The sequence below is a fragment of the Lates calcarifer genome, linkage group LG13, assembly GCF_001640805.2.
Source record: "Lates calcarifer isolate ASB-BC8 linkage group LG13, TLL_Latcal_v3, whole genome shotgun sequence".
NCBI lineage: Eukaryota > Metazoa > Chordata > Actinopteri > Centropomidae > Lates > Lates calcarifer.
The window spans coordinates 24,982,874-24,997,843 of record NC_066845.1 but is presented as its reverse complement, the minus strand read 5'-3'; the positions used below and the strand labels follow the sequence as shown (position 1 = coordinate 24,997,843).

The window sequence follows — 14,970 nt, the reverse complement described above, 5'->3', positions numbered from 1 at the left end:
GTGCAAGAGGAAAGACAGAAGTCGGTCACACTACAGATCGGTTTCCTTGGTTCACATGGCATCTCATCTAAAGCTGACCTACTTTCAAGAGTTTTTATTTGACAGCAAAAAATGTAACCACGCCGCAGCACTCCCCCACGCTGCCTGAATTCTACGGGTTGCATCCTTTCATTGAAATACATGGGTTTCAATTGTGTCTCTCTTAAGCAATGTGTGTGTGGGCCTGAAAAAAGCAAAAATAAACCAAACCAAATGGCTGAGAAATACAGAGAGTGCAACACAAAACGACTGAGTAGTTTCCAGTAGTTCTAACTGCTAAATGTAATCCCAAATGCGTCATCCCCTCACTGTTATAAAGCACCTTAAAACGTCAAATATGGCTTCACCTGTCCTCTAAATAATTACTGTCTACTTTTCTCTACAGCTACTACAACTGGAAGACACAGGTGTCCACGTCCAACTCGAGCCCCAACTTTGAGGTGATTTACGACGACCCTAACGGCCTTCTCTTTAAGAATAAGAGGGACAAAAAGATCCTGAATGTGGACCCTTTGGTAGGTTTTTTTTGGTGTTGTTGTTGTCCAACTTTGTTTTTAAGCCCGAGGGAGACAAATGGTCCTGCTAATTAGATCAGGTCACCTGTTGCACAGCTGTAAAAATGTCCCAGGAAAACAGAAAGGCTATAGGGCAAAAAACCTCTTTTTAAATCCTGTTTTGCTGCAACCAGGGTCAACTTTAAAAACTAATTTTGTTCTTGTGGCTCAGGTGACTAACTTGCCATGAACTCACAACATCCTGTTTGCTTAATGGTCCTTCTCCCACTATCTAACCATCGAATACAAGAATGCTGAAACTCTTTAACAGTTATTTTTCACCTCTCGCTCTACTAATCACCCAGTTTTTTGAGAGTCTTAATTAACCCCAGATATCAGAGAGTAATTTTTCAGAGGGCGCCTACACTGTAAGAGAAGCTCATGCAGAGAGAGGCAGAGAGAGAGAGAGAGAGAAATCAGTGGGAGGGAAAGATATTTGCTTTCCACCTGCACAAAGAATGGAGGATCAAGGGGTCGAGACAGGTGCTTCCTCCACACTCACAGTCCGACAGGGGCCCTGGAAGAATAACGACTGACAGACGCTGTTTTTTTCTCTCCAGTTTCCCTCTTTGCTGGGGGGTAGGGAAGTAGTTGGTGGGGCTGAACTATTTTGAAATTGCCGACAGAGCTGTGGGGACTGCGTTTTTGAGGCCAATCGCCAAAATGGCAGCACAGTGTTCTAGCTGCGGTCGAGCACCGCCCCGACCAGGCTGTCTATTAAAAACACAAGAGAAGGCATAGGAAGCCAGACACAGCAAACCACCCCTGTGCCCAGAACCCAGCTCAGCTCAGCTCAGCCCACATTGGCTCGGCATGGAGCAGCACAGAACCATCCGGCTTTTAACCCACCATGAGCTCACTAGCTGCTCATGTGGCCACAGATCCGCAGGGGAACCTTCCAAAATCAAGACTCACATCAACTCATTTTGGGTGGTTTGTTTGTTTTTCTGCCTTTGTCATACCATGACCACTTCTTCTGCCCCAGCCAAAAAAGAGGGTTGGGGGTTGGAGGGGTTGTCATATTTTAGTTATGACAGTGGCCTGATTCAATCTAAGCAAAAAGATTCTCCTGAAGAACAGAGTGTTAATGACACACTTTGGTTTCCGTAAAAATAGATGCTTATCATTTAGTTCACCCAGCGATTCCCATTTTCTCTTAATGTGTCTATGAAGTCATTTTTTTATGGGTCTATTTTTATTGATGCTCTTTTGAACTTGCAGAGGAAGACCGCCTCACTTATTAGGACACCCACAAGTGTGTTTGAGGTAAAAGTGTAAATTGAGTGTAATGGTTGGCTATGGATCCACGCCCACTAGAAGCTTTTGACACACTTAGCCTTAAATAAATGCTCCCAGCTGGCCGTGGCTTCACATCTTAGTGGAGGGGCCGTGTCAGTTTGGACACTCAAAGTAACACAAAACATCTTTGTAAAATGAACAATTACACTCACATTTGGCCTTCCCTTTAATTTACCTGTTATTATAAAGAGATGTCTTCTGGATATCTGTGGGGTTGTTTAATTGCTAACATACTCGATCTATGGCAGATTTAACATTTAAAACCTGCATAAAGATATTTTTATATTTACATTAAATCTAATGATTCTGTGTCAAAGCTTCAACACACACTGTACACATAAATGAAGAAGGGTGAAGGGTGTTATAGATAACTGCAGGTTCTAGAGGCTCATATAGAAGAATCTCAGTAATAAATCATGCACATGTGTGCATCATGCAAGCTCATCTGGTGGCAGAGAAAAACATAAATGTTAGAAAGAAACAGCCATGCAGACATCTCATCCTCATGGACGTTTACTGTCACACAGCCCAGAGAAGCATGTGTCAGATAAAGTAGTGTATTTGCTAACTTGTTGAACAATTTGTTTATTAGGAGTGTAATTTCTTTAGAGATATTCTGCCCCATCATGGTCAAAATTTGCTTAATGCTGCTTTAACAAACCTTACCTTTCGTTGTGCTCAGACAGGAGGTGAAGCAAATTTTATAGGAAGTACAAATAGACATTGAAAGGCTAAAGTGATGCAGTGAACTGATGCAGCCGCATGACCTGAAAAAGCAAGAAAACTGGAGCAAAATAACAGAAATGACTCGACTTCTTGTTAAATTCTGAGTCCATATTGTCACGCAGAAATTCACTTTGCATTTAGTCTCAATGCACCATTGTAGACTACATCTAACACTGTCCAAACAAGCCCTTCTAACTGTTCTAACTCTGTGCTGGGTTCCAGTCTGGACCCGGTGAGGACTCCAACAGGACATTCCTACAGTCGGACCTCTACATCCATGTCGTCATCTACGACCACAACATCAGGACAGTCTAAGCTTCAGAGGCTGCTGCCGACACGTTCATACATATGGCACATATTGGAGGGCACTGGAAGCCTCTAATTTGACTGAGTTGCTGTAGTTGCACCATCATTTACAAACTGTTCCCCTCATATCATGCATACCATCTGGGTGGAGGTGCTGCAGTAAAAAAAAAGGCTTTAAACGGAGGATTCCCAGAGGAAGAAGTGGGTGGACTGGTGTGACAACTTCACTGTTTCCTTCAGCTTGGAGATGTTATATGCTACTTCAGATTTTGTGACGTTATCTGTTATAGTCTTCTTATTTTAGAGTTTCCTAATTCTTTTTTCTTCCATGCTGTTAGTGAAGACCAAGGCCGAGTTTGGCTCAGTTTGTTTGGCAGCAGTCTTTTACTTAGGGGCAGGAACCTGCTCGGGGACCCCGGACTCGCTCCATGGTTTGGCATTGGCATGTTTTGAGCTGTTTGTCTAAACAAATTAAAGGCGTAAGAGCTTTGAAAGATGATGGGGGTTGCTTTTATGTCCTCCCCCAGGCTGCGGTAGCTCCAATTGGACTGGAAGAATGGGTAATGGGCTTAAAGCATTCCGCATGTTCCCAGATGCAAGGCACACTTTACAGGACATCAAAGTGCTCTATCATTTACATATTAGTCATTCACTATGACATTTTTTTAATGGGAGACAACTCTACAGCTCCACTTCTTTAGAAATGATTCAGGAAGTACAGATGAATTTTAGCAGCCAATTCCCTTTTAATCTCTGGATTTTAGTTTTTTGTTTTTGAAACATGGTAGGAATCTGTTCCACCACAAGTAACATTATCTATGTCTAAAAGCTAACGAATTACAGGACCTTAGTTATTTGTTCAGAAATGATTTTCTGTAGTCTCACCAGACAACTCATCCATTTAGTCATAAAGAAACATCCTGCACATGTAGCTGATGTGTGTGGGGGGATTTTTGTACATTTCTAACCGTGGAGTGTTGTATCCACTTTTATCAGCAGTGCACTTGTTCCACATTTTTCCAAAATGCTGTTAAATTAAAATGTCAAATATCGGTATAGAAATTTATTTTCTTATGATGATATCACTTAAAATCACTTTCCACTGGAAAAGTAATAGTGTTTAAAAGAATAGTTTGACATTTGTTTGGAAGATGTGCTTATTTGTTTTCTGAGAGTTAGATGTCTTTACAGTTAATATGAAAACACAGTTAGCTTAGCTTAGAATAACTGGAAACAAGGGAAAATTAGCCTCTTCATAAGTAACAAAATCCTCCTACTGACACCTCTAAGACTTACTGATTAACGTTTTATATCTTCTTTGTGTAATGCATACAAAAAAGATGTGGTTTTACAGTGTGTTGTGTTTTTTAACTTTTCGACGGAGCTAGGCTAGCTGTTTCCCCCGGCTTCCAGTCTTCACGTTAAGCTAAGCAAACGAGCGGATCTCCCTAACTTCCCTAACTAATCCGACGTGCATTCGTTCCTTCTGCATCCATTCTGCTGAAATTTATTTCTGAAAGTTACAAGGTTCAAACAAATTAGTCCATTCTAACACAAACCTCTTAATGTGTCTCAGCCTCTCTGATACCAGAGCAGCATCTGTTTGTCTGTTCTGACTGAATTGGACCCTGTTGGCCTCATTGAAACAATATGTGCGGTGACACGGGGATATGGGTTCTGGTTCTGTGAAAGCAGGGGTTTGAGGGATGAGGGTCAGGTTTCGGGTTTTCTTAGTTAGTGGGGGTTTTTGTTTGTTTTTTAAGAAGACATGAGTTCTGGGCCTGCTTTGGGGTGATAATGAACAAAGTTTGTGAGAGCCTTAAGAAGTTAAAAAAACTTTTTCTGTCTCCCAAATGTATTTTTTGTTGTTGTACATCTTTAAATCTATTTTTTAAATGTCTATTTATAGCTTTTTATGATGAACCGAGCTCTGAAAAACAGGTTTTTTTCCTCACTACTGTTTCAACAAAACACACTGTACTAACGAGGATTAGAAGCACAATCAGATCTGACTGAAGGATCGTGTTGGGAACATCATTTCTTCCTTAACCGCTCAGGTTTAACCGCAAGACGAGGACTGTGGCAATCACTGACCCATCCACCTGACTGTCTCACTGTCTGCCCTTCTTTATTTTTGGGGGTGTTGGAAGTAAGAACTCAAACTGGCCGGGAAGCAAATGAACAGTTCACCTGTGTCCACAGCTGTTTATAGGCCACAGCTCATTCACGCAGCTCGGTGATAGTCACTCCAGTGTAGACAGACAGTGCTGAATACCAGCAGAAGCATTTGGTCTCACCTCTGTGGAAGAAAAAAACCAAGTTAGTGGACCTCACCCAGACAGATCATGTGTCAGTAAACAGTAATGATTTCACAATAAAGTCTAATTTAAATGGTTATATCCCTCTTCATTTCTTTTACTGGGCTTTTAAGCTGTTGGGGTTTTAACTGAAGCGTGTTTTTATTAGTTTGAGGCCTGACTTGCCCCTAATATACACAACATGAGGTAAAGAGGTGGATTCAGACTAAAAACTAAATAGAAGAGGCACTATTTAGTCAGTTTCACCATAATTCGGCATCTCTTCATATAGTTTATGTCTCTCTTTTAACCCTGTTGCCTCTTAAAGTATTTGACATTCCATTACCAGAAACATTTGATGTCCAAATGAGCATTTTTTGAATGGAGTTTGGTGCCAGTTTTACATGACTCAAATTAAAACACTGTATTATTAGCATGCAGACGATGACAATGGTCCTGTGAGCCTGCTAACAGGTGCAGTGGGAACCTATGAGGCTGCAGTGACATCTGAATCAAATCATTCTATGGCCTCACATGTAAAACTTACAATTATTCATGTTGCAGTAGAAAAAAAAAAGAATAGAAAAATACAGTTTGAATTGTCCTCATTCACAATCACAACCATATTTTAGCTGGATAGAGTAGCAGCTACAATTTAAACTCACTAAATGTTCTAGTAACAGTCTTGTCGCAGTAGCCACTGTGGTACTGGAAAGTTAAGATTTTAAAGCTTTTAACATCAGCCTGCAAGCAACACATCGGGTCCATAATGAGTGTATTTGATGAGCTCTTTCAGTGCAGTTAATGAATTAGTTCCTCCACAGGGTAACGCAGACCTCCAGGCATGTGCACTTCAAACTGCTCAACGGGCCTGATGTGTTATGTTAAAGTAGCTGTTCATTTAGAAAGTTTAACTAAGACTGACCTGATAAGTTTAGACCTAGGAGGCCTGGGCAGTTTTAAATGTGTTAAATGAGATAAAAAATCTATGTTATCTGTAATATTTTATCTCTTATTTCTGCCTTGTGGACTACAGGTGTGAGGCAAAGTGCACTGATTGATTGGTTACTCTCAGTCGCCTCCAGCTGATGTCACTCTGCTGTTTATATTGACGCTGTCCTGCCCATCTCCCCCCAGTTGAAGGGGTTAAATCCGTTCAGTGTGTTGACTGCTATGAAGGACATGGCATGCTAATATTATTGCCATCAGATGTCCAAGGGCGGGGAAATGCCCTAATCATTTCCTCCCGAGTGCCCCTGAAAGAGAAGCCCAGTGGCGGGGGGTGGAAGTCTGCAGGGTGGGGTGTTTAAACCCCGCCTGGATGGGCTGTTTTGGGGGAGGAGGAGGGGGAAGGGTTGGAGACAGTACAGCATCCGGATCGGACCGTGATGGTCCAGGATGTGTGTGCTTAACTCCATTGAACAAAACTAAATAGGGGAGAGAGCCTTTAATGCCGACAATAAGCCGCTTCATTCAGCAGCGCGGCCCAGACGCACAGCTCTGCGGAGTAGAAATTACGCACGGGGGGGTGGGGGTGGGGGGCTGTTCCGCGGCGGCAGTTTAGGTATTGAAATCAGTTCAATAAATCGGTGGAATGTCCTTTAATAAAATATTTTTCAATCCGTCACGAATCAACTGACAAAACAGCCTCCTTCAGCTCCTGATGACATGAGATAATTTGTCCCCAGGCTGAATGTGCGTAAAAGTATCTTGAACAGGAAACTCTCTCTCTCTCTCTCTCTCCCCCTCTCCCTCTCTCCCTCTCCCTCTCTCTCTCTCTCTCTCTCTCTCTCTCTCTCCCTCCAAGTGTGTGTGTGTGTGTGTATGTGTGTGTGTGAGAGAGAGGAATACCCAGCTGGTCCCACAAGCCCTATAATACCAAGCACAACATGCTTTACCTTCAATGAAAGCTGAGACGGGGGCACGGTTGACTGCTGGTCCCGAAATCAGCTCAGAGCTCGGATACAAAACCAAGAGCGTCGGTGTTTTAGCAGCTCAGTTCTCCTACATCTACTTCTCTGCACCTTCTGCTGTGCGCTGTGGGACTTTTATCAGTTACTGACTGTAGCACGTTTAGACCTGCAGCTTATCAAAAGCAGAGAGACAACTTGGATAACGCTCTTATTTTTTCCTGCCCACCTTCCTGTCTTGCTGTGACTGGTGTCAGAGGTGATGGTATCATTTTCTCCCAGAGAACTGTTCCTCAGGTGATGGTATGTCTTTTTGGAGATAGGGACCACTTCTGGAAACGTGCTAGGTTTTCCACAACTGTTATTTTTTCTGTTGCTACCTTCGCTTTGGCTCAAGCATGGCTCTCTACTCTCGGTTTGTGGTCGTGCTGCTGTACGGATGGAGTTATCTGTGCGTTGGATACTGCGCGATGCTGAAGACAGATAATATCCCCGAGAGACGAAAGGTGGATTTTACGCATTCGGTGGATAAAAAGCACCCTGCAAAGGAAGACCAGGATCTGCTTTTACAGGATACAATGACGGAACACATGCAGATGCTTTACACGAAGTACAACCGGGCTGGATTTCCCTTCAAGGACGGCAACACTGTCCGCAGTTTCAAAGCGCACTGGGGTATGTATCCAAAGTTTTACGCATGTTTACAACACGCACTTCCACCAGTCTAGACAGGGAATACATACATGTCTCAGTGTATGGATACTTGAAATATAAACTGGCTCTGTTAACGTCTCCTTCTGCTTCGCTCAGTTGGAATTATATGCACATTACAAGTGCAGCGAGCGTTGTTATTTATGGAGCGTGTTCGCAATGTAGGCATATTTAAAAAGCGTCGACTCACTTCAGTAGGAAAATGCTTATACGCTTTTAAAAAGTCGCCAAAACTGGTGAAAGCTGGTGCCATTCACGTGCTAGTTAGCTGAGCTGAAACTGAAATACACCTGTTGATCCAGTCATGGAAATGTGACCAACCTGTTACGCCTTCCCTGTGCCAGGCGCAGAGATTCCGCATCAGATCTCTGCATGTAACTCAAAATAGTTTGCCGACACAATTGTTTTCACGCCTTAAGATTTTACTGTCAGATAGTCTAGACAGATTTTCCCTCGAGCCAGCATCTGGCAGCTGCCCAGCCTGTCTGAGCTGCAGCAGAGTTCACTGCGGTGAGCTCCTGCATATAAGGTGCCTTTACAAGTGTCTTAACCAGGAACTATTATCATAACTTTAATCTTATAATCTCTAAATTACTCGGAGACTACACTGTGTTATTATCACTTGGACACGGGTACTGTTTAAAGCAACCAGTTTCCACTTAGGGTCAGAGTTTGTTAGATTATACTGCCTCCTATCGTCTGGTAGCTGTATAGCACAGCAGATAAAGGGTCAGTTCACCCAAATGACAAACATAGTTTTCACTCAACTCTAGAGATTCCTGCCTTCCCCCAGTTACAGAGGAGATGAGAGGGATTTCAGTTTTATTGTTTAAAGCGCTGAAATATAAAAACTGAAAACAAAATCAACACATTCTCTTTCCAGAAAGATTGTCCTCGTTACTTTGGATAATCAACAAACCTCAGTGTGAAAGATTTTCACTGAAACTACTACCTTCAGAAGAAGGTCTGTTTTAAAGCTGATTAAATGTAGATCATCCTTAAGTAATGGTGATTCTGTTTTTCAGATACAGTTTTTCTATTTTGTGTGAATTGACTCTTTTAATTATTGAAACCAGCTGTTGGCTCAGTCTGGAAACACATGCATATCAGTATTATTATCATTGTCATTCCTTGTTATTTAATTAATACAGGGAAGGCCATGGTTAATGTTTGAACTCCTGTACAACCGTGTTGCGTTGTGTAAATAACTTTACTCCTTTTATGCACAGGTACTATAAACAAGAAGCAGCTGCAGATTTTCAACCTCACTTCCCTCACCAAGTCAGAAGATGTTCTGTCGGCCACTCTTCACTATTACATTGGAGACCTTCAGAACAGCACCCAGGGCTGTTCCAGATCCAAAAGCTGTGGCCGCCATGGCCCCCGCAGGCACAGCCACATTCACATGGTCATCTGGAGTTTTGCTTCTGTGGATAACAAGATGAGGACTCTCGGACATTTTCGGATCAATGTGTCCACCCTGTACAGGGACTTCATATCTTGGCAGTGGAAGGACATAACGCGTGTGGTCAACCAAGCCAAACACCATGACGAGCTGCTTATTGGGATCGACGTGGCTTCACAAGGGCCCCAGCCATGGAAGAAGCTCCTGTCAGACCGCTCACCCTACATCCTGGTCTACGCCAATGACTCTGCCATTTCAGAACCTGAAAGTGTGGTAGCCACCCTCCAGAGACACCATTCAGTGGGAGGGGAGGGCTCCATTTCACACAGCTTCCATAAACTGGGACTGCGAGAGCAAAACAACACCGAACAGGAACAGCCACAGCCCAGACATAAGCGCTCAGTGAATGTTCTGCTCCCGTTGCAAAACAATGAACTCCCTGGGCCCGAGTATCCGTACGAGACGGCCGGGTGGGATGAGACGAGTCCATACGAACCTTTTGAAAACAAGCAGGCCCGTCGGCCGCGTAAAAAGACACGCAAGAATCAGCGGCACAAGATGCCCCTGCTGCAGTTCGATGAGCAGACGATTAAAAAGGCGCGAAAGAAGCAGTGGAACGAGCCCAGGAACTGCGCACGGAGGTACCTGAAAGTGGACTTTGCAGACATTGGATGGAGTGAATGGATTATATCACCTAAGTCGTTTGACGCCTACTACTGCTCAGGGTCCTGCCAGTTCCCCATGCCAAAGGTGAGACTGTAGTGATTCTAGATCCCACAAGAGAATTTGGCCCCTTGTGACCCCTAAGAGTACAGACAATGCTTTTAGAGGTCATGAGGAAAAGGTTGTGAACCACTGTACCACTGGGTTAAACTTTAGGTTTTAGTCCAACACTTTTTGTTTCTTCAGCACCAGAAGATTACAAATTGTAGGTCAGAAGTGGATGACCAAAAGGCCTGATGCTACTTTTTTGTGCCTTTTTCATGCAGTATGGTAAACATTATGTAAATAGAAGAGGCCATGATGAGCTATCAGTGCATCCATCAGTGCCTCGTTTACTGTTGCACTTACTGCTCTGTATTATGTTAATTTGGAAAGCATTAACCACAGAAGCCCCTGAAGCCTATCTGCCTTATATTATAGATGATAATGCCAAAGAAACTGACAGAAATCTATGCCATCTGCTTTAATCTTCAACCGCCAAGATAAACTAGATACAGTGGTGGCTCTGCTAGAAGTTCTTCTTCATGGTATTATCTTCTACGGTGTATTAAGATCAATACGTCTTTGAAGATGTGCATCAGAGTTAAATTTATCTAATTTAATAAAAAGAGGTTAGTCCAAGGTGAAGTCCAACTGTACTAAACATGCAGTTTAAGTGGTCAAACGCCTGATGATGTAATTTAAATAGGTTTGTAACAAAAAAAACACGGTCCTGCTCAGATATAAGACTTCCTGCGGAGCAGGTGGCTGACCTCCACATCAAAAACCAGTAAATCTTCATAACCATGCTCGAGCAAAAGGAACAACTCAAGTGAGCCATGCCATGCAAAGTTTCCCTTCAGATGCAGACAACATAGCATTCAGTTTTACACATTTAACAGAACTTACAAAGAAGTGAGAGAAACAAAGAAGCTTGTGCTTCAGCTGATGTTAAACATCAGCTCCCCTCGCGGCTCGCGGCCCCCCGGTGACAAGATAACATCACAGGTATTTTAAACATGGCCGGAATGCATGAGTTCCATCCACTTAATTCATTACCTCGGAGTCAACAGCCTTTGTAGTTGGATGTAATTAGTCCCAGAAGTAGGGCCTAGGGCCTAAGGCAACCCCCCACCCCCCCCCACCCTCTCCTGAAGGTTTTCTGCTCAGTCAGACATGCCTGTGATCCTGTGATGTTACTTCTCCTTTGTCAGGTCAAAGCTTTAGAAGCTGCTAAATAGCTAGTATTAAAAGTGGCTCTGCCTAGGTTATTGTGACGTGTGGGAAGAGCCCTGTCACTTATTGGATCCTGCTAAGACATGAAGCGACTGATCAGGTGATATGTGTGGGAACTGCTAGGGACAGAGCTGCCACTCAGGCCTTTAGACTTTTGTTGGATATTCGGTTAATTTAGGTATGCTAACTTACAAAGGGTGTTAGCTGAACTCTGTAGAAGATGCTACCCCAAAGTTACTAGACACACAAAATGAGCAGTCAGGGGTAAAACCAAAAGTGAGCACACCTGAAATGTCTGTAATAATCCCTCATTTTAGAATAAAACTATATGCGTGTGCAACTATGACAAGTTCAAAATAGATCCAGGAACTCAGCCTATAAACTGTGGCAGATGTTAACAATGAACATTTAGGCTAATAAGTGTACCATTCACTTTCTTCTTCTCTTCCAAATAAAGGCACTTTCTGTGGCTATTAAGCTGAGTGGTAGTGAGAGGAATGATGGCCAAAACTATGAAAATAAGACCCAGGTTGTCATAAACCTTCCATTTAAGTGTATCCAACTATATGGAAAACAAACACATTCTTCTACGACGTGAACAGGAATCAAAGTGCATTACTGAAAAGTATCAGAGGAAAACTGTTGCTTTTGTGTGATTGGTGTTGATTCTTGCAGAGCAAAATTCTTGTCGTATCTTCTTTTCTAGATACAAATGAAATCCTTGCTGCAGTTGAATAATCTTTTGTGTCCCTTTGCTTCAGGCTCTGAAGCCCTCTAACCATGCCACCATCCAGAGCATAGTGCGGGCAGTGGGTGTTGTTCCAGGCATCCCTGAGCCGTGCTGCGTCCCAGAGAAGATGTCTTCCCTCAGCATCCTCTTCTTCGATGAGGACAAGAACGTGGTGCTCAAAGTCTACCCCAACATGACTGTAGATTCCTGCGCCTGTAGATAGTTTTTTTTCCCCCTTCAAAGCCTGTTCACATAAAACTAATGTCACACAGAAAAGAGAAAAAAAATCAACACATGCAGCCAAACAACACTCTCTCCTCCTGTTTCTTTAGTCATATACTCATTCACTTACAAAACACCCATTGAACACAACTTCCCTTTTGCACTGGAGGAGAGTACTGCCTGTTGTTCCAGGTGAAGAGGAGACTGGTCTGTTCATGGGAAGGAATGGATCGCGTGAGTTATCCTCGTGGAAGATAACTGGAATGGAAAGTCAAATCTCCATGCTCCGATTTCACCTCCGGCGCCACTGTTTTTCTTTATGTCTTTATCATCGCTGCTCAGTTGGGCAACAGCAGGGTGATTGCAATCATAAACTCACTATCAAGATACACAAATACCCATTGAGGCTTAAAAGAGACAAAAACTGAAGGAAAAATCACTTTTCAGGAAAAATGATCTCAGTCTGAACTGAAACTTCTGAGGGGGGAGGGGGGGTCATTCTCATCTTTCTCTCCTTCATAGCTTGAAGTTGTCTTTGGTCATTACCACAAAGTCACCTCTGCTCGCACTTGCATGGTTTTTGTTACTATGTGTATGTATTTATGTCTGTACTATCACTGTGTTATTCACTATATGAGAAGTTATTGTATAATTATTGGCTTGGCTGCTATAGAGAGATATATTAGATTCCAAAGCCAGAATTGTGATGTAGACGGTAGATAGCCTTACATATTTGTGTTTAGATCACTGCTCCCTTGTTGTACAGAACCCACATTTTAAGAGTTTATTATATTCGGAGGAGTAAGCTACTTTTCATTTGTGGTCTTCCTTCACAGTTGGAGTGGGGAGTTTTTAAGGAGACCCACAATACCTTTGCTTCACCAAGAAAATGTTCAAGCTTTATGAGATTTCATTTTGAAAAGATAAAGGGATAAAACATATCAAAAGGAGAAACTACTACATTGAACAAGGGCTATCAGCATGTGTTAAACCACAGGACTCTAAAAGCCACTTGATGCTTGTGTGGGATTTTGAAACCCTTGTTGGGCCTGATAAGTTCAGAAAGAAATCAGATAAGTCATCGGCAGGCATCGAGGATTAATACTAGTGGTTTCAGTGAGCCTGTTATCAGGCCGAACTTGTTTGTTTTTGGCATTGTTAAAGTTCAGAACATGTTGTCATTACATAATGTTTCAAATGATGTACCGTATTCACAGAGTAGACTGACATTTATGAGGAAAAACTTAACTCCAATAATGCTTCAAGAAATTTGTTTTTATCAACTCAGTCAGTATCAAGTCAATATACAGTGCTGGTCTGGAATCAGTTTTGCTTTACATATCATGAAAGCTCATCATTTTTGGTTTTAATTGAAAAATGTCTAAATTGTCTTAAGGTTGAAGTGGGCTAAAAATCTTACTTCCACCTGGTTTTTGCTCCAAGAAAAAAAAAAACTTTTAACCATCGTTTACAGTAATCTTTTTTTGAGCTGCAGAGATTTTACAACCCAGTTTTCACACGATTTTCTCAAAAAATCCCATTTTTAAATACATAAAAACCAAATATGATGAGCAACACATATAATATATTGAAAGATCAGGGAGAGCTGATCTGTTTTCCTGGGTCGCATAAGCCTTTAATATTACTGTAAAGAGTAGACTTTGCATAAATCATTAGGGAGTGTGTCATTTGATCTACTTTGCGTCAGGTCAACTTTGAACAGCAGGCACACCTGGAAGAGCAGTGAACATGTCGTAACGTCACCTCGGGTGTTGCATTATTGTCAGACTTCATGAAACCAAATATTTATTCAGAGCTAATAGACTGAAATATAGCAGCAACCTTTTTTCTATAGACTTGTACATTGTTTTTGTATATAGCTTACTATATGTTGATGACATTCTATTGTCTCTTTGAGATAGAAGTGCCTTTTGAATGGGTGGATTTCTGCTTTTCAAAAGTTTGATTTGATTCATCGCCTGGTCAGAGAACTGAGCTCAGTTTGCAATGAAGCTGAAGTCAAAGCAAGCAGCTGAGAGTAGTTTTTTATGGTACAAAATAGTCTACAATGAGTGAACATAGTGAATATTCTTTTGATAAGGATGATCGTCAGTGGAATTTATTTCAAAATGTATTTCTAATAATTCACTATTTTGATATTTCAGAGACATTTATTTTGTTGTCAATAGCTATGGGCAGATTGTTTAACTTTATATATTTTGTACTGACACTTTTTCCAGTTTGTGCTTCCTCATATTGTGCCAATACAGATTTTAGCAATGCATGCTGTAGAACGGAGTGGCCTCTGGTTGTGCAAGTACAACGCTGCAGACATGACGACTGCTGACGAGTTGTTTTTGAGGCCTTTGCTTTTTCTGCATTTGAGACTCAACCCAGGTCTAATCTTCACTAACATCTTTTGGAGTGCAGGTATCAAAGACACATATATACAGTACGGTATATCAGCAATTTATAAGAGGTTATTCTACTTCACTGTTCAAGCCTATCTTGTAAATGTTAAGCTGTAGGTAAAAATGCTTGTACAATAAGCTTCATAAAATATATTTGTATATGGAAATGACCTTTAACATGCATCTATTTATTTTCTGTATGTTGCATATCTTGTAGAGGTGTGGTCTGGGAAAGGGAGATTGAAGCCCTGACATGTTGATGGTCTTTATATCTGTGATGGACATTTGTCACTACTGATGTGAAGGTGTGGTGAACTGTTTCAAGGTCCCCCCCCCCGAGCTCCGACCCTCCTCACAAAGCATTCAAAGAAATGAATAAAAGTATGCAAGACTCAGATCTACTTTTTGGTTTGCTTCTAAAC

At 42.0% G+C, this 14,970-nt stretch overlaps 2 protein-coding genes across 2 annotated transcripts in view; both read left to right on the top strand.

Moving 5' to 3' along the window:
* Positions 1-5,315, top strand: part of cfap299 (cilia and flagella associated protein 299) — a 65,282-nt gene extending 59,967 nt beyond the window's left edge. Inside the window, exons 5-6 of the mRNA XM_018682338.2 lie at positions 425-554; positions 2,841-5,315. Coding sequence (XP_018537854.2) covers positions 425-554; positions 2,841-2,933 — 223 coding nt within the window. The 3' untranslated portion in view covers positions 2,934-5,315. The remainder of the gene's footprint in view (positions 1-424; positions 555-2,840) is intronic.
* A 1,782-nt stretch (positions 5,316-7,097) lies between these two features.
* On the top strand, positions 7,098-14,943 carry bmp3 (bone morphogenetic protein 3). Its single transcript, XM_018682335.2, has 3 exons — positions 7,098-7,806; positions 9,072-9,997; positions 11,947-14,943. The coding sequence occupies exons 1-3, from the start codon at positions 7,530-7,532 to the stop codon at positions 12,136-12,138; spliced, it is 1,395 nt and encodes a 464-aa protein (XP_018537851.1). The 5' UTR covers positions 7,098-7,529; the 3' UTR covers positions 12,139-14,943.
* Positions 14,944-14,970: the final 27 nt, after the last annotated feature.

What these genes read in the sequence shown, in the direction of transcription:
- bmp3 (XM_018682335.2), top strand. Translation starts at nt 7,530, where the DNA reads ATGGCTCTCTACTCTCGGTTTGTGGTCGTGCTGCTGTACGGATGGAGT. An exon ending in CAGTTTCAAAGCGCACTGGG is followed by an intron (nt 7,807 to 9,071) that starts GTATGTATCCAA and finishes TTTTATGCACAG; the next exon opens with GTACTATAAACAAGAAGCAG. An exon ending in GCCAGTTCCCCATGCCAAAG is followed by an intron (nt 9,998 to 11,946) that starts GTGAGACTGTAG and finishes CCTTTGCTTCAG; the next exon opens with GCTCTGAAGCCCTCTAACCA.